The sequence below is a fragment of the Esox lucius genome, chromosome 17, assembly GCF_011004845.1.
Source record: "Esox lucius isolate fEsoLuc1 chromosome 17, fEsoLuc1.pri, whole genome shotgun sequence".
NCBI classification, from domain to species: domain Eukaryota; kingdom Metazoa; phylum Chordata; class Actinopteri; order Esociformes; family Esocidae; genus Esox; species Esox lucius.
The window spans coordinates 22,461,884-22,488,929 of NC_047585.1; the positions used below are offsets into that span (position 1 = coordinate 22,461,884).

The window sequence follows — 27,046 nt, forward strand, 5'->3', positions numbered from 1 at the left end:
AACGCCTCGGTGTCCCCCCGGAAAAGCTAGATGAGGTGTCTAGGGAGAGGGAAGTCTGGGCATCCCTGCTTAGACTGCTGCCCCCGCGACCTGGCCCCAGATAAGCGGAAGAAGATGGATGGATGGATTATTGTTCATGCAGTGCAGTTGGTGGCCCTTCTGTCCAGTCTCCCAAACTCAGTGTTTAGATGCCTTCTCTGCCACCACTACAGCCTAATAAAGACCAATGATCACAATCTCATCTTCACATTACAGGCATCATTGTCAGCTTAATCATTATCATTCTTGGGTCAGGGGTTGGATGGGGGAGGTTATGGTGGGGTTGGATGTTGAATGGTTGTCAGTCTTGAATCCCTAGGAACACTTTCTGAGTGGTAGATGGACTGATAATCTGGTGATAGTTGGGGTGCTGGAGGAATGGGAATTGGGTGGTGGGTGTGTCAATTAGAACTTGTTCACATCTCTGTGTCGGCAACAGGGCTCTGTGTGGCAGAGTGGCCATTAGTGGGGGGTGGCTGGCTGTCAGGAGACTCCCCATTGCTAGTGGGCTTGTTCAAGGGCTCCTGGGATTGCAGAGGTGCCACGGAAACCAGGGTGTTGGCCTGGTTCTCCTCATCCACCTGGAAACCCTCTTCAGCCTGAGAAACCAAACAAAGGATAAGTGCAGATTAAATTAGACTAGGCTGGGTTATTTAATAAGTGTTAGAGGTTTACAGCTTGATTTTTGTAATACAGTGTTTAGAGATTTAGTATCAATTATATTGAATCAATAACAACTGATGGCACAAAAAATACAGTTCACGCAGATTATGGTATTCAGGACATTGTTAAAAACGTTTAGCTTTCCCATGCCCTGTTTGCTTTGTGTTTATTATCGTGTATATGGGCCTTTCTGTAAACTAGCAAACCAGTGAGGATTCTTGTAGAGAAACCTTTGGAGCTGTTATAAAGTCATACATAATAAATTGCCATTAATTTTCATGTGACTACATTGAATGATCAATATTATGAATGTATTATCCTTCTGGAACTGTCACATATGTGACTAGATGCTTAACTGTCAACAACCTGGTTCTATTTATGTTCTGTTTTTTTGTCAGTTCTAGACAGCCTCCCACAGGAAGTAATGCATTCAGAGACATGGTCAATCTGTGGTAAAGACAGGAGAATTGTGTGAGCACATGGCCAGTTAAGTGGGGAAAGATGTTGGACGCCTGCCTCCTGGGCTGAATTTCTTCCTGTGTTTGTCTTGTTGTGTTCACTATGTTCTGTGTTTTAAATAGAATGGTTAAAGGACAAAGTTATTTGAAACAAATTCATGAAAAAAGCACTGGAGAATGTGTTAGAAATGGAGATGTGTTAACTCATTGTGGAAGATGGGAACCAATGCCTAAAGATTTATTTAGCGATTTTTTGGATCACTGTATATAAAAGTGGCAATGTGAAGCAAAAACCTGTCCCTAAAAATGATACACAGTTCAATCAATTTCTGTTAGCGAGAACACAAGCACTCAATAGTGTTGGGAATCATTGTGCCATTTAATTCATTTGAAAAAAAATAAAAAATCTTGTGAAAGTTAAATTGTAAGTAGATTAAAAAAATTAGGTTACATTTGTTATTAATGTAATTCAGGTAACTTTCACAAGGTGGGAGCACATTTTTGATATACCCTTTAACCTCTGACATTGTAACACCCACAGTAAGTCAATATTTGTGTAACGGCCGGCCACGGCCTGTGCCGTTCAGTTTATTCTTGACAGTGTAATCGCTTTCACCTATGTTTTGTTTGCCGCCTTTCTGTGTACCTATTTAAGTTCCTCATGCCCTAGTGTTTCTTGTTGGCCATTGTTCATATTATGTCTACGCCTGTGTTGCTTGAGTCTTTCTGAATTAAATTACTTTTGCTTTTAAATCCTCTGCATCTGTGTCCTGCTACCCATGCCGCATCATGACAATGTTCTACACGCCTGTCTCTAAACAAATCCTTTCAAGCTCTTTTTGTAGAACATGACACACCATGGTTGTGGGTTCGATTCTCATGGGGGGCATCAAAACTAGCATAAAAATGTATGCACAAAATACTTGAAGTCGCTCTGGGTAACAACATCTGCTAAATTTAAATGTTAAAGAGCATTTGGGCGTGGTCCATATGAAAGCTATTTCAGATGATGTCGTGATTCTTTGTAGGAGTCACAATCCTTGAAAAATATGTGGCGACTGACATGAATAAAGCAAAAGAGAGACCACTTGGAACTGCTTTATGTGGGTTCAATTTAGAAAAACCACAAGCCTAAAATCTAGTCATATGCCATTTAAAAAAAAAAAGCAAGAGGTGCGTCACCACATGCTATTGACCTATGTCCTTTACCACTCACCAGTTTCGCTCCCTTTGGTGGGGGGTGGTGGGTCTTTAGGTAGAAGCCTGTGATGAGCAGAATAGCCAGGAGCACTCCACTGATCAGCAGTGAGACCAGCACAAGCTTAGAGTTCTTCCCCCAACGGGGAACAGCCTCCACAAAATCAATCTGGAAAAAACAGAGTTACCTGTTTATATCAGGAGTTCTTGGTTTTTGAAGGGGGTGTGAAACAGTTCCACATGGTATGACTCAGTTGAGATGACAGATTAATGAAAAACAACAACTTTCCGCAAAGTCTGACCACAAAGATATCAGTGACATGAGTGAATTGACATGTGAAAAGTACACTGATCTGCCATAACATTATGTCTACTGACAGATGAAGTGAATAACACTGATAATATTGTCATCACGGCACCTGTCAGTGGGTGGGATATATTAGGCAGCAAATTAACTATTCTGTCCTCAAAGTTGATGTGTTAAAAGCAAGAAAAATGGGCAAGCGTAAGGATTTGAGCAACTTCGGCAAGTTGTGATGGGTAGATGACTGGGTCAGAGCATCTCCAAAACTGCAGTCCTTGTGGGGTGTTCCTGGTCTGCAGTGGTCAGTACCTATTAAAAGTGGTCCAAAGAAGGAAAAGCAGTGAACCGGCGACAGGGTCATGGGCAACCAAAGCTCATTGATGCACGTGGGGAGCGAAGGCTAACTCATGTGGTCCGATCCAACAGACGAGATACTGTAGGTCAAATTGCTGAAAAAGTTAATGCTGGTACTGATAGAAAGGTGTCAGAAAACACACTGCGTTGCAGTTTGTTGCATATGGGACTGCATAGCCGCAGACCAGTCAGGGTGCCCATGCTGACCCCTGTCCACTGCCGAAAGGGCCTACCATTGGCACATGAACATCAGAACTGAACTGAGCAATAGAAGAAGGTGGCCTGGTCTGATGAATCACATTTCCTTTAACATCATGTGGATGGCTGGGTGCATGTGCGTCACTTACCTGGAGAACACATGGCACCAGGATGCACTATGGGAAAGAGGCAAGCCGGCGGGGGCAGTGTGGTGCTTTGGGCAATGTTCTGTTGGGAAACCTTGTGTCCTGCCATCCATGTGAATGTTACTTTGACATGTACCACCTACCTAAGCATTGTTGCAGACCATGTGCACCCTTTCATGACAACGGTATTCCCTGATGGCATTGGCCTCTTTCAGCAGGATAATGCGTACTGCCACAAAGCAAAAATGGTTCAGGAATGGTTAGAGGAACACAACGAGTTCAAGGTGTTGACTTTCCCCAGATCACAATCCAATTGAGCATCTGTGGGATGTGCTGGACAACCAAGTCCGATCCTTGGAGGCCCCACCTCGCAACTAACATGACTGGATCTGCTGCTAACATCTTGGTACCAGATTGTACAGCACACGTTCAGAGGTCTAGTGGAGTAAATGCCTTGATGATCCAGGGCTGTTTTGGTGGTCAGGGCTGTTTTGGCAGCAAAGGGGGACCTACACAATATTAGGCAGGTGGTCATAGTGTTATGGCTTATCGGTGTATGTCTCGTTGATGCTCACTTAACTAGTTAATGAGTCAGGGCAGAGTTAGGGGGTTGTCAGTATGGTGTAGGGGTGGGGCAAAGACGATGTCTTATGTTAAAAAAACTGTAAAAAAAAAAAGCATGAGGAAGAAACTTCATTTCTTCATTTCCACTGGGATCACTAAACCCCATGTCTGCCAGGAACAGTAATTTTTCCAGTTGACAGTAAAGAATTTTGTGGGATTTGTTTTTCTGTTTGTGATACAACATCTTCCCGACACCTTGGAGCCATCAGTGAGGAACCCTGTCTGTGGTGGAGGAGTGTCTCCATGTCTGTTTCACAGTGTTTAAATCAAGCCAAATCAGCATAGTGGCTTTGACTCAATAACCACAGTAAACAAATGAAAGCCCTTTATTGTAGGTGTGACTGCAGTTGACACTGACCATGAGGTACAGAATATGAGGAATTGTAATTTAACTGGATAGTTAACTCAAATATAATACAGGCACCAGGACGTATTTTGTGCTAAAATGTTAGCATTTGAAAATAGTCTAAAAGAAACTAAACAGCACCAGGGATGGCTCTTAACACTTGCCGGTAGACTGGTCACAGCGTAAGGAAAGAATACAGGTGCTGGTCTTAAAATTGGAATATCATCAAAAAGTTGATTTATTTCAGTAATTCCATTCAAAAAGTGAAACTTGTATAATGTATACATTCATTCCACACAGACTGATATATTTCAAGTGTTTATTTCTTTTAATTTTGATGATTATAACTGACAACTAATGAAAAACCCAAATTCAGAAAAGGTTCAATATTTAAGACACCTGGTGCCACACTCTAATCAGCTAATTAACTCAAAACACCTGCAAAGGCCTTTAAATGGTCTCCCAGTCTAGTTCTGTAGGCAACACAATCATGGGGAAGACTGCTGACTTGACAGCTGTCCAAAAGACGACCATTGACACCTTGCACAAGGAGGGCAAGACACAAAAGGTCATAGCTAAAGAGGCTGGCTGTTCACAGAGCCCTGTGTCCAAGCACATTAATAGAGAGGCGAAGGGAAGGAAAAGATGTGGTAGAAAAAAGTGTACAAGCAAAAGGGATAACTGCACCCTGGAGAGGATTGTGAAACAAAACCCATTCAAAAATGTGGGGGAGATTCACAAAGAGTGGACTGCAGCTGGAGTCAGTGCTTCAAGAACCACCACACACAGACATGCAAGACATGGGTTTCAGCTGTCGCATTCCTTGTGTCAAGCCACTCTTGAACAAGACACAGCGTCAGAAGCATCTCACCTGGACTAAAGACAAAAAGGACTGGACTGCTGCTGAGTTATGTTCTCTGATGAAAGTACATTTAGCATTTCCTTTGGAAATCAAGGTCCCAGAGTCTGGAGGAAGAGAGGAGAGGCACAGAATCCACGTTGCTTGAAGTCCAGTGTAAAGTATCCACAGTCAGTGATGGTTTGGGGTGCCATGTCATCTGCTGGTGTTGGTCCACTGTGTTTTCTGAGGTCCAAGGTCAACACAGCTGTCTACCAGGAAGTTTTAGAGCACTTCATGCTTCCTGCTGCTGACCAACTTTATGGAGATGCAGATTTCATTTTCCAACAGGACTTGGCACTTGCACACAATGCCAAAGCTACCAGTACCTGGTTTAAGGACCCTGTTATCCCTGTTCTTAATTGGCCAGCAAACTCACCTGACCTTAACCCTATAGAAAATCTATGGGGAATTGTGAAGAGGAAGATGCGATACGCCAGACCCAACAATGCAGAAGAGCTGAAGGCCACTATCAGAGCAACCTGGGCTCTCATATTTTCATTAGTTGTTATAATCATCACAATTAAAAGAAATAAACATTTGAAATATATCAGTCTGTGTGTAATGAATGAATATAATATACAAGTTTCACGTTTTGAATGGAATTACTGAAATAAATAAACTTTTTGGTGATATTATTATTTTATGACCAGCACCTGTATGTAATTTAGTAATGTGGATGAACTATACCTATACCTATGTCAGATAAATATATTTACAAAAGTGATAACCTACCTTGTCTTTTATGTTGTCATTATTGAACTTCTCTGCCATTCCTTTAACATCAGCTGTAAGCAGTAATAATGATTTTATTATTTTTTTCTTCAACAGTAGAGTAGCAACATAATAATCCCACATCATAAAAAACAGAGAATACCAACCTTCAATGTATTTGCCAGAGATCAGGATTTCATTAGAGTTGTCCTCCTGGAAGACCTCCAGCTTACAGTCGTCGCCACACAGGTGCTCCAGAACACTTTCAATTTTAGACCTGGTCTCCTCCTGTAGAAAAAAAACTGTTGGATTAATACAATAAAGTGTATGTGCCTGGGGTTACATAGCTATTAAGGTAAGTTTTAATTATTCACAAAATGTGTTCACACAGAAAAGGTCTCGCATATTCTTGTCTTATACTAAGGATTTTTTGGAAAAGTACATAGTTTCTCTCACATCTGTAACCCAAAATATTATATCACAATCATGGACAATGATGCTGCACCCTATGTAATGTCATTCAAATAGTTACCAACCCAACCGAGACCTGCTCAAACCCATGATTTCCAACCCGAAGCAGACTGCTGTCCTCGTTACAAAGCTTACTTTCAGTTTTCTACCTGTTTCTGGTGCTAGCTGTCATGTGCTTCTTCCTGTTTGTGGTGCTAGCTGTCATGTCCTTCTTCCTGTTTGTGGTGCTAGCTGTCATGTGCTTCTTCCTGTTTGTGGTGCTAGCTGTCATGTCCTTCTTCCTGTTTGTGGTGCTAGCTGTCATGTGCTTCTTCCTGTTTGTGGTGCTAGCTGTCATGTCCTTCTTCCTGTTTGTGGTGCTAGCTGTCATGTGCTTCTTCCTGTTTGTGGTCCAGGCACTCATGTGCTGTTTGTCACTAGCTTTTCTGCTACTTGACAAACATTTCAATTACATTGATTTATAATTGCCACTTTATATAAGTGCCTTAATGCATTGTGACTTGGTAATAACAACTTCATAGCACGCAATAACAGCTAAAATAGCAGCAATGAGAACTTCCACTGCATGTACCTAACTTCAAGCAAATGTCAAATACTACACACTAAAAATATTTGTGTGAAAATATTGCTTATTTAACTGCCACTCACAGTTTTCAATCCTGAGACTAAACTGGATGCAATTTCCAAACCTGACACCAACCTGGACACAGTGTTCAAATCCTAAGACTGACCTGGGTACAGTTTTCAACCCTGAAACTAACCAGGGTACAGTGTTTAAATCCTAAGACTGAACTGGGTAGAGTTTTCAACCCTGAGACTGACATGGCTACAGTTTTCAACCCTGAGACTGACCTGGGTACAGTGTTCAACCCTAAAACTGACTTGGGCACAGTTTGAACTGAAGCGTACACTGCTGTGAGTGTTTCCTGATTGTTGGATCAGAAATTGCATTATTTCCAAGTTCAAAACCGTGGCGGTGTACCTGGGTAGATCCAAGCACAGAAAGCAGAAGAGAGCCAGCTTTGCAAGAAACAAAATAAGACTTTACTTCTCGTTCTCATTTACACAGGTTAACAATTGAATAAAAAAAAAACAACATGTGGCAAAACAACATTCCAAAACTGCACAACAATGAAATACAAAGCACTAATTAAATTGCAGGTCACACAGGTGAAACAAATAATCAAAATTAAGGGCCAAACAACAAGATGAGACACAAGTGAACTAATAACAAAAATCAAGAGCTACCACTAAAGAAAGCAAGAGAGCACTGGTAGTCAATGGACCATGCCCGGTCAGTGGTGCCCCCTAGTGGTGTGACCCGCAGCATTCCTTACAGAAACTAGTGTCAACATACGAATAAACGTCTCAGTAGATATTATGCATTGCACCATATTTTACTCACATCACAGTAAGGTGTATGCATGTTTGTATTAATGTGCATGTGTGCATAGATCTGTCTGTCTGTGTTTAGGTCAATGTGCATGTGTGAATGGAACAGTGTGCATGTGCCAACACTACTTACACAGCTGGAAGAGGCCTTGAGTTTCAGACTCACTGCATCTCTGTCCTGGACAGCTTCTTTATCAACACACATTACGTTAACCTGTGGTGAGAGACCAGACCACCTTAGTTAGACTAGAATCTGTCGGCCTTTCAGAACTTGGATTGGCAAATGGATGCTTTGGATGTAATTGTCACCTCTGGCATTACTATGTTGATGGTCCGGGATGCAGGGGTCTTCCGGGGAGCCTGGGTCTGCAGGGTAAAATCTGTATCTAGGATTGTTATCTTGACCCTCTCAGTCACTGTATTACCATTGTTTAGGAAGTCCAGGTCAGGAAATACCATTGTCTGGACTTCGAGTACATCTAGTCCAAAAAAATATATAAAAAATGTTTCAAAGAGCTAACACGATTAAACAATAGGATGGTAAATGAATACAGAAAAAACAATAGTGATTATGCAGAGTTACTCTGCTAATGTATCAGTTACTTACGATCCTCATTTGAAAGGGTGGTGTCAGTGTTGTCCCCGCGATGAGCAGCATCCACTGAATGCAAAAACCTAGTGACCGCATTTAAATCCCCCTCGTTCTGTGCAACTACACCACCTGTAGGAGAAGAACATGGTGATAACTTACTAAAACATGCCAACACATACTCTATTGCTACAATGCCCATTTTCATCTATTTACACCATAGAACATTTTTATTTCTGATCCAAATCTGGCCACAAGTCTTGTTCTTCTACGTGAAACCATTGTAGTGTAAAAACACACTGAGCATGATGGTTGCTGTTCTCATCAACCGGTCCTTTGTCTTGACTTTTACAAGGTACACAGCAATGCACATCTTTAATAGGCTCCACCCTGGGCCTGGTCTTAGATGAGTCGCCATGCACAGGTCCGGCCCTGGACGTTCTGCCGCCCAAGGCAAAATGTAATACTGGAGCACCGGAGGACGGAAGCCAAGTGTCAATTGCTGCCATAGGCCACAGCCTATTCATACCCAATGGGAGGGCTGGCCCAGACAAAGAACTGGGATCAGATCCTCGGCTTAGTCTTTGTAAATAAACATTATGTTGGCAATGACACTGCCAGCCCTGGTGCCTGACCCCAAACACAGTCCCACTTGGTGGCCATATGAACCCCCCAGGGAAATCTCTGCTCTAATGACAGACATTATTGGGGCTACAGCAAACACACCGGCTTTAATAAATCCGACTCCACTGGAAATTCATGCTTTATTATTACATTATTTAAGGTCTAAAATTGTACATCCAAATCATTATACCCAGTGGGGAAAATAGCTGGACCAAGGAATGCGATACGTCTTTTTTTGTAACCACTCATGTGGGTCAATCAATATAATAGCATTTATTATCCGCCAAAAGGTTGATGTCATGACCTGTAACATCTCATGTCAGTGCAAACACCATGGCAAGTGAAGTGAGATGATATGAAGCTCTTGTGTCCATCTGTGTCTGTGAATGGGGGTGTTCTTTAAGGAGAAACACACAATTTCACAGATCACATGTGATCAGATTTTCATATGTGAAACTGGTGGTTTGACGGGGGTCAAGATAACTACCTTACTTGGGTGTAGCACTGTCTTTTAGACTCATTAGCTTTGAAACTGTCCATCTCAGCCCTGCTGAAGACAAATAAATGGGGGAGCTGTGCCTTCCTAGACAACACCAGTGACAGATACAGACCCATTAGTCAGTGGGATACAAAGTATCAACTTGAGTTTCCATCTAGCTAGTCTGTTAAACAGTTTAATGCCCTGCTGAAATATAATTTCTGCTTTACTAAAATTGCAGTCTCACAGTGAAGTTCATTTTATTTTCCCTTAAATAAATTAAGATATGCTATTCTTGTTAGTTACTATGTCATGTGGGCATCCACAATACAGTGGATACCATGCTGGGCAGTGTATGTTTGTAAAGTCCATTGTCTTGAATTAACTAAATCTGTTTGACTTGCACCTGTCATAAGTCAACAGGCCATTTTAACTGATGGGGCCATTTTGGGGGCATATACTTAGGCTAGCAATGTTGATTACAGCTGCATGTGTGTTTGGGTTTTCCTGCAGAATCTTTGGAACCAAGTAAGTGTATTTACAATCTTCCTCTGTCATCGTCAGATGCCCTATGCTACCAGCACAGTTTCAACTTCGTAAAAGGCACACATTGTACAACACGAGAACTATCAACAGATCAGAGGGACAGCTAACCAGTTTATTTCAGTCACACATTCCTAGCTCAGTCTTGTGCTTCACTACACCACCCAGCCATTGATCCAACAGGGACAGTTGAGAGGCTTTGGAACAGTAAGCAACAATTCAACAAATCAATTACTTCAGGCTATAGTTGAAAACTTAATCCGTAGCTTTTTCTGGTCGCTGTTTTCAGTAACTGGCAGGCCCATTTGTCATTGACAAATGAACTGCAGTTCAGCATAGCATTAATTTCCTCTCATGGGAGTTAGGTGGCAGAATTTGTGGCTTACGATTGGACTGTAAGCATAAAGAGCTGCATATTTGAAGCCTAGAAATACTTCAGGGTAATTTCTACAATAGCAATATCTTTATATTTACATAGACTGGATAATGTGTTCAAATCAGAGTTGCTTTGACATTCAACATACTGCCATGATCCCATTTAAATGTAATGTTTTATGTAATTTTTGTTGTTTGCCAGTTTTTTGCATTACTAAAAATATGATTTTGTGCTACCAATGACCCAACAACATAAGTTAATTTTACTACAGTCACATTAATGATGTCATAGCACCAGCAGAGCCCTTCTGGCTGTTTCATTTGAAGGACAACTGTACACAGCACACATGGTCAGCAGACAGCCTATACTGGCTTAAACATTGGGCTAAGCGATTAAAGATTCTTGGTTTGAAATCCTGAGTGGAAAAACTAATAAAATATATTTTTTTGTGCTCTTTAGCCCCTAATTGCTCCTGTAAGTCACTCTGGAGACGGGTGTCTGCTAAATTGGTCAAATGTTAAATTGTTTAGCGATCCTGCCCGCATGGGAAGCCTGAGAAGACTTAATCACTGTCAGATCAATCATGTATTACACAATAACCCACTGCTTCATAGAGTAAACAAAGTATAACACCATCATTTTCCACTGTTATGTTCAGGAGACATTTGAACATCTTGGTGTTCAATTTTTACTGGCTTTTTTTGTGCAATCATTTTCTCATTACATTGCCAATAGTCTTGACAAATAGCAGAACAATATGTTGAAAAACTATAAAATATCTTAGAGCTATTTTATAATATACCAAAAAATCTCACTGTTTCTGTGATTTCTAATTCAACCTTCAAAAACTGTCACCCAACAACTGTCTGGGTGTGATGAATATGGATCCCAGAGCTTTAAACCTTCATGGTCCTATATCAGCAAAGTGATCTCCAGCCTACTCCAGATGTTAAACCAAAGGGCCCCAACTGCCCAGCTCTCCACCAAAGATTTATCAACCAGTTTGGTCAGACTGATGGCTGTGGTCTGGATATCCTCTGGCTTTCACTTGTCTCAAGAGAGTTCCGGGTGGAGGAATGCAGGCGGAAACAACAGCCTAAAGAGGGGATTAAATTGGCAACCCCCAATCTGTTCCATTCTTTTCTCCCCCAGTTTTGGAACTCAAATCTCTGGGATCTACAGAGGTGAGATTTAGGCTTGCTAGGCACCCCCCTCCGGAGCACCACAGCACTCCATGCTAACAGTGAGAGGTGGCTAGCAGCCCTTTTCTGGTCTTGTAACAGAGGTACGCAGGATACAAGTGGCAGCCATCCTGTGAATGCGTACATGTACTTAGCGTGAAGTACATTAGCAGCTTAAGTAGCAACGCTACATTTCTAGCAAACGTTTCAGCTCACATGAAACTTTCTAGCTAATTTGAAAGGGAGAAATGTAAGATTATCGTGAGTGAATAAACCATTATGCACAGGGACTTTTTGTGAATAACAACAATGAACGGGTTGGTCATGGATGTACAGCCTACAGAAAATGGAAACAGCTTGGTGCGTAGCATTTGATTACATGACCATTTTGTACATAGGGTTGTAAGTGGTTCAAATGGTTCAAAGTCAATTTAATGTTGGAGATTAAAGTAAAGAATACTATGAACTATGTCTGGAGGCATGAATGCATTTAGTGTTTGGAACTATGTCTGTGCAGGTTTGTTAGGTCTGCTCAAAATAGATAAAGCCAACATCTCTGGCTTAGGCGCCAAAAAATGCACCTGTCCAGGGCACTCTTGCCAGGGTCACAAAAAGACAAGCAAACTGGCCCTACACAGCAGTAGGCTCCTCTCCACTGCTTGGGGCTGTGGCGAAGGGCTTATAGAGGTGATGATGAGCTGCAGGCACAACTGGATCAATATGCCAGTTCCAAAGCATTAAACTAGCAGTACCCACCCTTCACGCATAGTAACACAGTTTGCACTGGGAGGACCAGGCTCCTAATCAAACTGTCATACGTTTTACAGATGAACAAGAGTTGATGCCAGATTTGTGTCAAAGTATGTATATATATAGGGAAAATATATATTTTAAAAGGGTGAAGACGTCAAATGTCTCAAGTCCCCTTTCGAAGTAATAAGGGAGTCTTTTCTGACAGACATTCCTCACAGCTACTGAGGTCTACAGGCAATGTCTCGCTCAGTGCCGAATTGAAATGAGCGGTGACGTGATGAAGTCTGGATCTGTAATTCTTTCCAGCTCCAACAACACACTGGAAACCAAACAATTCTGCTGTCACCAGATGGGAGAATACCATGCTAGTTATCGGGTGAACAACGTTGTCACTGAAGTTCTAGAGCATCCACGTCACTGGTCTGGCCGAAACACTGCGCATGCATTTGTGTTTCTCATTGAAAGTGTGAATCGAAAATTGTATCCATGTATTATGATAATGCCGTTTAAATGAAAGGGTTATCCCGTCAATGGATGTAGCCTAAATAGCCTCTTAGTAATCTTCAAATTCCACAGTACTTGTTTTAAAGCTTTGAAGCTGAATTCACAAACTGATAGGGATTGTCCATCAAGCAAGTCAGACGAACTAGATTCAAATATAAATGCATGTTTCTCCACAATCTCCGGCAGGATATGTGTGAAGGGTGTCTCTGTGAGGAATCCGAGGGTGGTGTGAGAAGAGCCACCAGGTGGTCCTACATTATGTGTAAAGACCAATATTTGAATCCTCTCATGTGGCACAACGTTCCTCTGATCCACACCATGTATAGTTCCACCAGCTGTATAAAGTTTCACTAAAGCACCAAGTAGACAAGTCATTTGTGTGCAGTTTTTCCCCCCAGTGTCATTTTGTGTTCAGTTTCAATGTTACATTATAATGCTGAATGAAACGTCACTCTACTGGAGACCCTTGTCTCTCCTCAGGTTGCACTTGTGTCGTATGACCCTTGAAATCCTGAGGCATTGCTTCTGAAAGTAGCTTTATGTGGCTGAGGAATGTGCTTTGGATCTCATTCCCTAGGGTGTTAAACACAGCATTGCAACTCTATCCTATTTGAAACAGCAGACTCCTGCTATATTGACCTATGTTACCGTCACAAAACCAACGAAGCCATATTTTTCCCTGGCATTAAATTCAGGAAGAGGATGGAGGATCTTATGTTTTCAATCAGGTCCAAGTGCCACACCCATGGCTTCCACTCGAGGCTAGGACAGCCAAGTGCTGGGGACTTCAGTCAGGACACCGAACATATGATTTCTGTTTCCACTTATTTGCGAATTTCACCCAACCAATTGTTCATGACTACAGTTTTAATGTGGTATACGTTTTATCAGCTTTCTCACCTACACAGAAAATGATGTGCAAAAAAAAGTAGCCTACATGCCAACATGTTTGGAAATTATATGTGATATTTATATCAAGTTTAAAAGAGCAACTGATATTGATATAAACTTTCCCTAGTGATCATCTGCAGTTTTCAGTGAATATGATGTGAGGGAGATGTTTATGGTTTGGGATGTTAACAAGTCTAAAATCTACATGGTTAAAAGTCAACCTCCCAGAACTAGTTTAACCATCTGGTCAACATCTTTATATGGAGTATCTATTTTCAGTTATTTCTTCTAATGCCTAATATGTTGGATTAAGTCAAAAACTACAGTCACTGGGCAAAACCTCATAATGCAATGTTATAATGCACACATGCTCTTCATTTTATAATATCTAACTGGCTTGTCACATACAGTGACATCTTGATGGTAACCAATACTACTCATACTAACCAGTAGTAAGTAATTTCTCCATCACATATAGAAATAAACCACAGATGTTGCCAGCAAGACTGCATGAACTAACTGGCTGGGAAAGGTTTGTCAGGACAAATCAAAGTAAATCTACAATTGGTTCATTTTCTTGGAGTCATGGTACAGCTGGTTGTAGACAAGATAAAGGCAAAGAATGTGTACATTCACATACCATTATATACACATACATATGGATGGTGAAAATATAATGGGATGTGTTTGGTGAAAATATAATATACAGTTTATGTATACATTTACAGTTCCAGCATTTGCAATGCTATCTAAATGTAGCGTTTCGAGTGCAGTATAGTACAACCACGAACATTTAACAGTTTGGACGTGACTTGATATGGTGCCTAGTCTTATTAGTCTCTGTGGGCCAGATGTCTTCTTGCTAGGGGCCACAGCATGGGGAAAGTCTCAACTATGTGAATGAGCTGTCATTGTGCGACATATGTCATCAATTTGTTGGCCAGGATTGTTGGTACGGCCTCTCCCGTATGGAAGAGTCTCTGGTTTCAGGGAATAGTAGCTGCTGTGGACATGTTAGAGTTATCTAGACGTATGAAAGAAACACTACAATTACAGGGCAGTATGACACCATTTAGACTGCTTTAGAACTGCAGTACTTTGAATTTCCTTTTTCTTTCTATAATAGTTTTAAAGAACAGTGCAGTTTTTTTTGTCAATTACTGAATGCAAAACATCCCAGTTGACTGCGGTAACTGCCTCTTTCAAAACTGCTGTCTTTTTTGTAGGGGTGTTACTAAAACATTATTACAATTTATATAATTACATGTCTTAAGGTCAGCTCAAGTTCCCTCGCAAACTAGTATGTCTCTTAAAACCAATGTAAAGCATATGGCTTTACAGTCTGTTTACAAACACAACGTTTAGAGACTGTATTTAGAAACTTCAGATAGAAGCACAGAGAGTTCTAACCCCCGCCCCCAAAACTACTACAGTTGTGCCAACATCTGTCTTTTAGCTCTGACACACTGCATAGTGCTTATATAACCATAACCTTTCTCTTCCAGATATCGAAGGTTGACGGAATCATCAGGTGATAAAACCAATGATCAAGTTGGGCTTTGTTTGAAAAAAGAAAGACGTGGCTCTTCTGAGGAAATTCTTGCCATAGATATTGTTCTGTTCTTTAGCCCATATCTCTACCTCCCCCTCCCTCTTATTTCTTTTCCACCTATTACTCTAGAGTTTGGGACACATGGGTGGCATTTGGTCACCAATAATTGATTTCAGCTAGGTTGGTGTGGCATAGTGATATTTTCCTTAAATAATTAATTATAATAAAATATTGCCACACATTGTTATGCAACAGCTTAGATTTGAATCATTGTGTACCACTAGCAGCTCACACAATCTACATGCATATACGGTATGTTTCTCAGATCAAACTACTGCAGCACAACCAGCTGTCCTCTAGAAATAGAAATACATAGGGGCTTCCACTACCAATTAAATAATTTATGATAAATTCAATGAACATGCATTTCCATTTTAAAAAATTATTATTGCGCTGGCCAAAACCCGAGGGTGGGTGCCTCTTAGCTAGTATGCTACCCTAAGAATGGGGCCACAGTATCTCTAGACTCCCTAAGGAGGGGGCCACAGTATTTCTAGACCCACTAAGGAGGGGGCCACAGTATCTCTAGACCCCCTAAAGAGGGGGCCACAGTATCTTTAGACCCCCTAAGGATGGAGCCACAGTATCTTTAGACCCCCTAAGGATGGGGCCACAGTATCTCTAGACCCCCTAAGGAGGGGGCCACAGTATCTTTAGACCCCCTAAGGGTGGGGCCACAGTATCTTTAGACCCCCTAAGGGTGGGGCCACAGTATCTTTAGACCCCCTAAGGGTGGGGCCACAGTATCTTTAGACCCCCTAAGGGTGGGGACACAGTATCTTTCGACCCCCTAAGGGTGGGGTCACAGTATATTTAGACCCCCTAAGGGTGGGGCCACAGTATCTTTAGACCCCCCTTACGTTACACGATTAAAAAAAATAGCCCGACACAAATCGTACCAAAGTGTAGTGTTTGTCTAAATACAACTATTATAGTGTAAAAAAGGTCCTTGTTCATCTGCATCTTTCAAACGTATCATTATCTATGATTCATTCAAGATGATCCATGATCCATTATTGTAAAATGTTCTACATATCTTCTATGGTTATTTGAACAAAACTATACTTTACCTATAATACTTAACCTTTTATTCTTCATCCAGACCAGAATTTGGCAGGCAACAAAAACAAGTTTGTACAGTTAAATAGTCGTAGTAGTTACAGCGTTGGTCCAGTACCTGAAGAGCTGCTTGTTCAGATTCTTGAGCTGACATGGTGAAAATAATCTACTGTTGTACTTTTGTCCCAGTCTGCTAACCATTACTTTGTATTGTTAAGAGTGTCTTCCATATGTGTAAATTTACAGTTGCAACCTTGATTAAGTCATGGTGTGATTGTAAAGACTCGACTTAGGGTTAATCCACTATTAACCAATTTGTCCAACTCCCTATATAAAGCTCTTTTTAATGGGTAGACTACAGCTAGATACAGTACATGAAGTACCCTAATTTGTCAAATGGGAAACGTAAAAATACCTTATCAATGATTGGAGACATTCTGTACATTTACCTCATATATGCACCATTTTGAACTACAATAACATGTAGAGAAATTCTTTTATTTTAGCTCTACTTTCCAAGCCTCCCAGTCCTTTACTTAACCCTCTCATCAGCCATGCTGGCAGAACGCATGCATCTGAAAATAGCTGCAATTCTGCTGTGTGAACGCTAGTTTATACTGTAGGCATGGTGACCAAAAAAAATACTTCAGAAGTCTCAGCTTAGTTTCACCACCGGGTGCCGTGTTACGGCTCCTCCTGTATACAACCCTAACCCCACCTTTTAAATACCCCCTCCACCCTCCACCCCACCACAGCACATCCTCATGAAGCCACCTACTAATGATACAAACACAGCCCTCTTTACAGCTACATGAGATCGTTTGCATAAGGCTCATGAGAAGGTGGACATTTCAGTGAAATAAATGCACTTTGGGAAATACAGGGTTCTATTTTTGATAGAGTGCTCAGGAGCAATGAAATGGCAAATGGAAATACTGCTTCATGACGTTTCATACTCAGAGTGGCAATTTGTCTGCTATGGTATAAAGTGACGGTTCTAAATTCACATAAAAATTATTGAAATGTTTCATGGTACTGTGTGGATACATTGTCTTACTGACCCCCTGGGGAATGAAATCCACAACCCTGGCATTGCACGCACCATGCTTTTACCAGGAGCACCACATGGAAACTTTTTCTTTCTCAGCAACATATTCTCCATCAGGGAGATTTCCCACATCTATGACTTGTTACATACTGCTAAACAATGCTCCTAATGGCTTGATTATAAAAATCATATTTCTATTATGCTATAAACTTTCTATAGAAAAAATTCTGTTTCACTTACCATGGAATAGGGTGACAATGAAGAGCAATGTAAAAGCCAGCATTTTCTGAGTCTCATTCATTCTCTGTTTAAATGTTTCTTCTGCTGCTGTTATCCTCCTATTTGTGTGTGTCCAGTGTGCGTATTTGAGAGAGAAGGGTGTGTGTCCAGTGTGCGTGTTTGAGAGAGAAGGGTGTGTCCAGTGTGCGTGTTTAAGAGAGAAAGACCAGTTTGGGGTTTCTTCTACAGCGAGCAGGGTGGGGTGGATAGAGCACCACTTGTGCTCTTGGATTTATATACTCCCCCCTCCCTCAACGAGGCCCAACCCTACACCACTCCTCCTCTCACTGGTGACTTTAACTCTGCCTCTGCGCCCCCTCCCTGCAGGAAGCATGGAAGAAAGATGAGAATAGACCAGTGTTCGGTGTAAATTTGTAAAGTTGTTTGAAAAATCTTCATTTGCATAAATCTGTGAGTGTTGTTCTGCTAATGAATGTAAATGTTGTACAGCTTGTATAAGCTAATTCATATAATAAATGTGGCTATGGTTCACATGGTTATACAATTTTAATAATGTCTTATATGGCAGTGGCTATAACTTTTTCAGTGCAAAGTGGTTCACAGTTCTTTTTGGAACATTAATTCCACAGGCAATGGAAGGTAATAGAGGACAAAAGACTGGGCCAGTCTATGCCCTGGGTTAAGGTATGTTTTTAGGTGCTTGCCAAAACAATGGTTAGATCCGATTGTCATCCTAAGGCCTCATCCTAAAGATGCCAATCCAATACACTAACCAGGACAAGAGGACCTGGTGTGTCTGGAGATGGCACAAAAATTCACACTGTTACTGGGTGGAGAATACTTGCCTCCCTCCCACAGTGGATCATTGGTTCACTGTTAACTCTTCTCACATGTTCTTAAACAGTACAGTGGACATCCCAACATCTGGAAGCACTAGCAGAGGAATGTTAAATGACTTGTTAAAGGCTCCCAACCCCCCCAAAAATAACAACAACAAACCTGAGTGCAGTTGAAGCCAACTTGAGTATTTAAGCCCTACCAGAGCAAACCGTTGAATTTACAATTGTTTTTGTTGGTAGAGTAACAGGCTTTTAACCTGATACATAAGGTCCCCTGTCCCTGCCTCCATTCCCCTCTCCACCATCATCCCATTTCCTTCCTCTCCCCCATCCAGTGAACCACAGCCTTACCAGTCACGTCATAGAAAGCGACGAGCTGGGCTCGAAGCCTGGTAGAGGGACTTGGGGGGTTGATGCGGTTGCGTGGGCAATGATTTCCACTCAGATGGCAGTAAATGCATAGAATACACATTTTCCTCTGTGAAAAAGAGGGCAGGGGAACATGCCAGGGCAAATTCCTCTGTATATATTTCATTTTGGAGACAAAATCCAAAGGGCATAGAATAGCTGGTACATGGTAGTTTTTGCCAACCAGGCTTGTAAAGGTTTCTGTAAAATACTGCCTCTGGCTTAATTTAAATTAGTTGTGAGCAAACTTTTGGCTCAAGGCCTACATCAGCATTGAAATTCTACAAACGATGCATATTTGTTTATAATGATTTAGCAGTCAAAATCAATTTACTGTCCAGGAAAGGCAGTTATTAAAACATTTATAGGTCCATGTAATTTGTACATGCTCTGAATAAAAAAAAAATTGACCCCACCAAAAAGTATTTTGTCTTACACTATAATGAATTCAACCCATGTACCTTAGTTTGCCCACACCTGTTAGGTCCTCTCAGCGTCCCTGCCCCAGCTCGACCCTCTCACGCCCTCCACCCGGTACCGCTACGCACTCGCGACATAGTGGACCTGAACGCAGCTCTCACAACAGATCACAATCACCGGAATACTAAACACCTGCGCCTCATTGTCTCTCCCTATTTAAGACAGGCCTCCGCCACCACTCGGTTGTGAGGTATTGTTTGTTGTGAACTTGCCAAGCCGTTGAATAGTGATTGAGCTAACCGATTGTTGCCCTGCCTGTTGTGGTTTTCGCCCCTTGCCCTATTCCCGTCTGTCTCCGTGTTTAGTAGCCTGCCTCTTGACCTGCCCTGTGGATTATCCTGCCAGCCTGCCCTAACCTGTACTGTCGCCTTTCTCGTAATGTCCACCGGTTGCCAAACCCGCCTGCTGGCCTCTCTTGTTTTGAATCCTGCCTCTGCCCTTTTATGCCTTGGTCAATAAACCGGATATTTGGGTTCCGAAAATTTAACCTCTACCCCTTGGTCCGGGTGTTCATTACAACACCTGGTATAAATACTGATGGAATCTCAGAATAAGAATCACCTTGATTTGCTAAGTAGATTTACGAATAGTCAACATTTTGTGTATTAAGTGTTACACGCATAGATACAGAAATAAAAGTGGATATACAATAAAATAAGATTTTGGTTGGTGTGCATATAACATAATATAACATGTTATAAATATAAAAATAACTATCATTAGTATACTATTTGCTTAATTTTGATAATCTACTTGTTTCGTGCTTATTGTTTATCTTTCTGACAAATCTGCATTAGCAATCAGACCCAATTTAGCTTTCAAAGTCAATCTATCTGCACATCCTTAGAAGAAAGAGGCACCAGAAGAGACTGTGGAAAAAAGTGAGACTGAGGATTGTGGGGGAGATAGTGGAGAGGAATGTGTCTGGATGTACATACTTTTTTCTCTAAATATTCTCCACTCTTAATTGAAATACAAGTTAGTGAGAGAGATGGTCAGAGGACTTGGTCATGGATGGGGTTATGACTCCAACCAACCAAATCAATATTGTAAAATGAATTACAAATGATTCAGTGACACTGCCATGCTTGCACAGACACAATCATTATGTGGATACACAGAGGAAACCTTTCTATCTCTCGTTGTTATACGCAGGCTATTTTCATTTATATTGGGAAACATTGGACTTTTACTTAATGTTTATTTAACTTTTACCTTTTCACCCAAATTTCAAGATAACCATTTCACCTGGGACAGCCTGTCAAGCTATATGTCTTCCAAAGTACATTGAATGGGTCTTTAAATTTATAGCTAAAATGTAACTCTCCATTAACACACGCATTCTCAAATACGAAGAGTTAAGAAACTCCCTGATGGGATTCCTGATTGTTAGTACAGACAAAAGCAAGGCAATCTTGCTAGTACAGACTGGAACCTCCCTGATGCCGGAGCCCTGTTATTTTAGTATAGTATTTGTTCTCCCAAACATTTAATATTAGTAGGCCACTCTTCAGCCCAGACCACTGAAGGTCAGCCATTTACACAGTATATCACCTTTACATGACTATAACAGTCCTATTAATCAATTCTAAGAAATACATATCTCTGTCTGTCTCTTATTACTCATTAGCATTCACATTTGAGTTGTATTCTGCATACAGTCCATTTATGGGTGACATCATAGGAGCTTCCTAACTTTGAAAAGTTATTCAAATTTTTTCTTACACTGGTATAGATCCCTGATTTGTGAATCCCCACCTTCCTTGCTATTGGAAGCAAGAATAACAGTGGTCTAAAGCCTAAATGTGCCTTAATTTGGTTGTGTATGTCAGATCTAATATGTAGAATGGAATTATAAAAATAACATGACATGTTAATGTGGAAAGGAGACATGAACACTGCTCCACGCTCTATTCAGAGCCAGCTGGGCAATGCCATCAAGCCAATATGTGAATACCGGGACACTTCCAAACAGAGAGAAAATCTTAATTTCAGAGTGCCAGTTTCCACTTAAAATAATTGACAGTAGAGACCAGTTGTTAATGAAACACCTTAGATATGAATATGAGAATATGGGTATAGTAAAAGCAATTATCCATTACAGAATGTTTGTTTTAAGGATCCATCAGTGGCGAGAGAGAGTGAGCTAGTGAAATAAATAGTGAAGATTATACCTTTGTAACTTCAATACTTACGGTGATGTATTAGATGTAGGTACATTTCTCTTGTGGAAAACTAATGTGTGAGATGTTCTAATAAAGGGAGATGGGAGATGTTCATTCCATACATGCATTAGCTAACTCTTTTTATGTTGATTCTGTGAGTAAAGAAGATATCAAACTGATTAATCCGGCTGGATTGAGGGTTATTTACATAAAGTGAAATGGAATCTGTGCACAGAGACATTTGGTTTAGGCTTAGGGTATTAATATAACCATCTACCTTTTGTGAGGTTGAATTGCTAAAGATTTTATGACAAAGTCTTTATGACCTTACCTCTTTCCAGTTTTCCGGTAGTCAGTGGTTAAATGACACCCTCAATACTAATAAAAAATGTGCCGGATGAATGGCCAAAACACAACAATTGCTTTGATTACAAATATGTTAAATTCTACTTTTAATAACAGTGCCCTCCAGAAATATTGGCAAATTTGATAAAAATATATGCAATAAAGGCTGTGTAAAAAAAAAATACTGTTGCTTATTCGCTTGATCTTACACTCATAGTCAGATAAATCCAACATTTCATTCAAGTAAAAAGCCCATCCTTAATAATAAAAGATATTGATGTATATAATCTGTGTTTGTGTCCACGTTTTTTTTTTCCAATCATGTGGGTGTAATCATGGATTTGACCAGTAGATGGAGCAGTCAGACCATAATATGTGTTTTAGGGACTACATAAGCAGTATTTAAAAACAGATGTCACAGGGTGATAATTACTGTTCTTATATCGTAGCCTCTATTAGCCATGTCTATATCCACTGCAAATAAATCATGTCACTAGACTTCCACTACCACGAATAGTAAGGGTTCTGATAGGAACGGTTCCTGCCTCAACCATAAGCACAGTGTCTGTGTAGACAGAGCTCCAAAGTCATTCGCCACACCAGAGATTGTTTGTCATTAAGGGCCGCTTTCACAGACACAGATTAAGCCTAGTCTAGGACTAAAAAATGAAGTTCAATGGACAACTCCACTGAGCTTATTTTTTGCTCTTTGTTAAATTGGGTCGTGGTTAGAGACATGGACTGCCATGTGGGTGACCAGCATTTGATCCTCACCTTTGACAGAAAAAAATATGCATTATGATTTGTTCAGGATAGACAAAAACTTTCAGTAGCTATGTTATAGTAAGCCTAAAACAAAACTCTTTACAGTTATATTGCAGTGGTCTCTTCATTTTAACCTTTCTGTTCCTCACTCAAAACCTTACTTGTTGGCTTTTTTGGAAAGGAAAGAAAAAGGTGCAGTGGTCTCTTAATTTTCTCCGGAGCTGTAGACCACAACCTCTTGCGCAGTAAAAGAGAAGGGGTTTCCACAACTCTTGTCTTTTCACTAGATGAAAAAGTCAGTTATCAATGTCATTCACCAATGAAAGAAAAATTAACATTGTTGTGCCATGAAATGAAATAGCTTTGGCAGTTTCAAGTTCATCTTCAGTCTTGCTAGCTATTGCTTAATTCTTATGACTATTCCAAGTAATAAGTAAATACTAGTAAGCCTCTTACTGGCTAATAAGCTGTTTAAAAGGCCTGTGGCAAAAGCCATACAGTTCATAGATGCTATTTGTGTTGGACATACACTTAACAATAATCTTTAGTCAGTTTAACACAATGCTTAATGGTGTCTAGCTACATATTTAAACTTGGATGTTAATGCGTGTCAAAATGATCTAATGTCGAAACAAAATATATGACAAGGTAGCATGTCCCAATCGGTCCCTACAGTAATCTCTTTCTAATTGAACACGTTGAATGTACTGTATCGATTGACTGTACTGTGTTGATTTAACAATGCAGGACACTCTGCACACGTATATTTTAGCGGGGTAGTGGGTTTCCACTTTCCACTACATCACCAGGGTTCCGATGTGACAAGACACCGCCTGTCACATCGGAAACCCTGTTTCGAATCCAGAGGGTAACAACATTCATTCCTACTTATCGCGGGCCAGCCTAACTGGGCTTGCCTGGTTCGTTTTCTTGTTCACTAAGAACACTGGTCTCCAAAACAATGTTTTTCAGATCAAAACAGTTATTGGTATAATAAATAACGCTTTCAAAACCCTTAGAAAAAGGGAGATAAAATATGGATTTAGGAATAGATGATAAATACTACTATGATTTGTACTGCACAGAGAAGGGCTGCACTTTCCACTCACTTCTGTTACTCAGCGTCCAAAGACATTCCAAGGTCTTTTGCATTTAAAATTCACTGCGCAGTAACAGAGAACTGAATTATTCTCCAAGATCTGCAGAGAGAAAGCAAGGTCTTGCTTGCCTGGCTCAAATGTTATAACCAAGGCTATGATGAAGGCAGATCTGAAAGACTTCTGAAGTAGGCAAATGATTACATTTACACAGTACATTTTGGTCTTTTAGCAGTCCATGCAATTAGAACTGTCCTCTTAAGAAAGCTAAGTGTGACAACCCATTTCATTATCATCAGTATAACGTCATCTATGGAAATAATGTTTTTGTCAATGCATTGAGTTAATGATTGGAAGAAAATGTCAAATGATGTCATTTTCTAAATGCATTGCAGTCAATGAGAAAGAAAAACGACATAATGAATAACAATTGTCTTTCTCATTAACAGCAGTGAATTGACATATGGTGTTCCTTTTCGAGAGTTATTTTGGTGCCACAATGGGGAAACACAAAAACATACAATATGGCCCTAGCGGTGTGTAGCAGCAGGGAGCCCCACCTCATCTGCTATAAATACCCAGTGTACCCCTGCATTCACTGACTTTGGCTGAGCTTGCACTAGTCGCCGATGCAGGCTTTCTCCAGTTGGACAGGGTTTTCGGTGACTTTCTCTGACTGAGCCCTGTTTTTTCTTTATAGTGGCGCATTTGATTGTCTCTGTTACATCTCCCTGAGCCCGACAAACGGTATGTGTTGAACAGGTCCGTTTTTCTTACCTCATTTTTCGGCTTTGCATTGGTTAGAAATGCAACACTTGCTTATAGGAACGGGTAGATTCACTGAGCGCGGAAGGCCTGTTGCAGTCAGGGAAAATTGTGCGCAATCAACAGTATAAACAGTATAAAATATTGTCTTGAACTTGATAAAATATGTTTCAATTCAAACTAACAGTTTTACATTTTATTTGGAAATGTCTTTTGTATTCTCACGATTGGGGCTTACTGGCCTATTACGTCCAGTGAATAGAATGGAATGCATTTTTATTTGGCTGTTTATTTAGTCACTTTTTCTGTTTGTTATAAAATGCGCCTAGTCTTAATGGTTTTTATATGCTCACTGTCACTTACATGTTTTGCCCATGACTGTTATGGATGTGTTAGTATAGGTGTACCACATGTTGGTTGGTGTGCAGTGAATATTTTTAACATTATTCTCAGCTGGTAAAATACTGTTATGGATGTGTTAGTATAGGTGTACCACATGTTGGTTGGTGTGCAGTGCGTATTTTTAACATTATTCTCAGCTGGTAAAATACTGTTGTTTTGCTGCCCAAAGCACAGGACATAGTCGGCTGTGTGAGCAAAGTTAAAGGATCTGTACTCATCACTTACTGAGCACTCCGGTCTGACAGCCATGTAACGTTCACTTCCCCGCTCTGTTAAAAATGGTTCCAAGCTCACTCTGTATTTGCTCCAGATATAAAAAAAAACATAATTTAACAAACACTGCATTTACAGTTTTAATTATTTAGGGTACCGTTTGCTTTTGAAGTATAGTAAGCTTTTCAAGAAGGAACGATCAACATTTCAACAGCAAGTCGTAGGCTAATCCAGGGATTAGGCAAACTGTTCTTACCACTCCGTGCTGTAATCAAATTGTCCACGCTACACTCCAGCTCCACTGAACGTACAATGGCTTAGGCCTGTTTGATAATTTAGGATGCCATGAGAAAGCATTAATTCTCTTGCATCAGAGCTGGATTATGTTGAGCACCTAAAGTAAATGAGTGATGCTGTGATTTAGTGATTTGTCTTGATTATAATTTATAAAGTTTGCTAAAATGTTTTAGTGTCTATATTCCCACCCAGAAGGCCTAGCAGTGGTTCACCACTGATTCTGAGTATATGTAAATAGACTTGCTAAATAAAGGTGATTTTAATTCTGAAGATAAAATTGGACACACTCGGAAAGTTATTTTCCAAGCACACTCTGCTTGAAGCAGATTTCTGATGGCATCTGCAATGTAGACGACCAAATCATTTGTACCAATTACCCAGATTAACAGAAAACAGTAGGACAAAGTCCTAGAGATTACTGTCATTCTCCGACATCAGACATTCTCCGACATCAGACATCAGACAAATCACTCCAGACCAAACTGATACCAATATATGAACATATATACACACATATATATATAAGAGACCATTGCACCTTTTTCTTTCCTTTCAAAAAAGTCAAAATGAAGGTTTTGAGTGAGGAATAGAAGGTTTAAAATTAAGAAACCATTGCAAATTGAACGCTTCTGTTCCTCACTCAAAACTTTCCTTTTCAACTTTTTTGGAAAGGAAAGAAAAGGATGCAGTGGTCTCTTAATTTTTTCCGGAGCTGTATATATATATATATATATATGTATATATAGTGGTGTGAACACCCCCGTCTACTTCAGCCATCAGTTATACAACAACACCGCCATAGGAGAAAGCTGACAGCTTCTGGAATCTTCTGGGAGAACCCCACCCCTGCACAACTGCCTCCCATTTGGACCTCATCAATGTAGGCAGCCAAAGAAGATGCACTGGGAGAACCTGTAAACCTGATGGTCTTCCCTGACCTTTTCATGAACAACACCTATATTTTTCTGATGCATTTAGGTCACCACGTAAGTCATAGGCTTAGATCCTTCTGATTAAAATGAGCTTTACCTGAATTTATATAGTGTGTTTGATTTCTCTGGTAACTCCAATGTCTTAGATAAAATAGGATTAAAACAGTTAGTAACAGTACGACCATTGACACATAAAAACATTTTTAGGCTTTTAATAACAAAAGTGATCATCACTTATGATTTCAGGATGGTCCCCAAACAAAAAAAAACAAACATGCTTTGCCAATCCCTGGCACAAAACCTTTTAAGAACGACTAGTCTACAGGCTCCAGGGCTGGATGATGTCTAATGCCTCCTACACCAGCAGACGAATCGCCTACCCTAAAACAGCATCAGACACTGGCTCCAGACGGTGTAAGAAGGGCACAGAGAGTGGCCATGAATAATGAAACAGAAGATGCTTCAGTAGATCACTCACTGCATGTTTGGTTTATTGTACGAATGGGAAGACGGCCAAGTCAGTGTCAGGCTTGAAAAATTGCTATTCTGTAAGCTACTAGTACAACATAATCAAAAAATAGAATCCAGACGTAATGTATGCATATTGATCAGTTTACTTTTAATTTATTGCAACAG

The 27,046-nt window shown here is 40.5% G+C and overlaps 1 protein-coding gene across 1 annotated transcript; it reads right to left on the reverse strand.

Annotated features, from left to right (window-relative positions):
• Positions 1-54: 54 nt before the first annotated feature.
• si:ch211-286o17.1 (hematopoietic progenitor cell antigen CD34) lies at positions 55-17,938 on the reverse strand. The gene is made up of 8 exons (XM_010881737.4): positions 17,703-17,938; positions 8,412-8,525; positions 8,114-8,283; positions 7,938-8,018; positions 6,109-6,229; positions 5,963-6,015; positions 2,377-2,526; positions 55-638 (listed from the first exon to the last, which is right to left on the reverse strand). The coding sequence occupies exons 1-8, from the start codon at positions 17,761-17,763 to the stop codon at positions 456-458; spliced, it is 933 nt and encodes a 310-aa protein (XP_010880039.1). The 5' UTR covers positions 17,764-17,938; the 3' UTR covers positions 55-455.
• Between the last annotated feature and the right edge of the window lie 9,108 nt (positions 17,939-27,046).

Coding starts and splice junctions, on each gene's coding strand:
- si:ch211-286o17.1 (XM_010881737.4), bottom strand. CDS start 17,763: ATGAATGAGACTCAGAAAATGCTGGCTTTTACATTGCTCTTCATTGTC. Junction 6,230..7,937: donor TCAAGGCCTCTTCCAGCTGT/GTAAGTAGTGTT, acceptor TTTTTTCTACAG/GAGGAGACCAGGTCTAAAAT. Junction 2,527..5,962: donor ATGACAACATAAAAGACAAG/GTAGGTTATCAC, acceptor TGTTTTTTCCAG/ATTGATTTTGTGGAGGCTGT.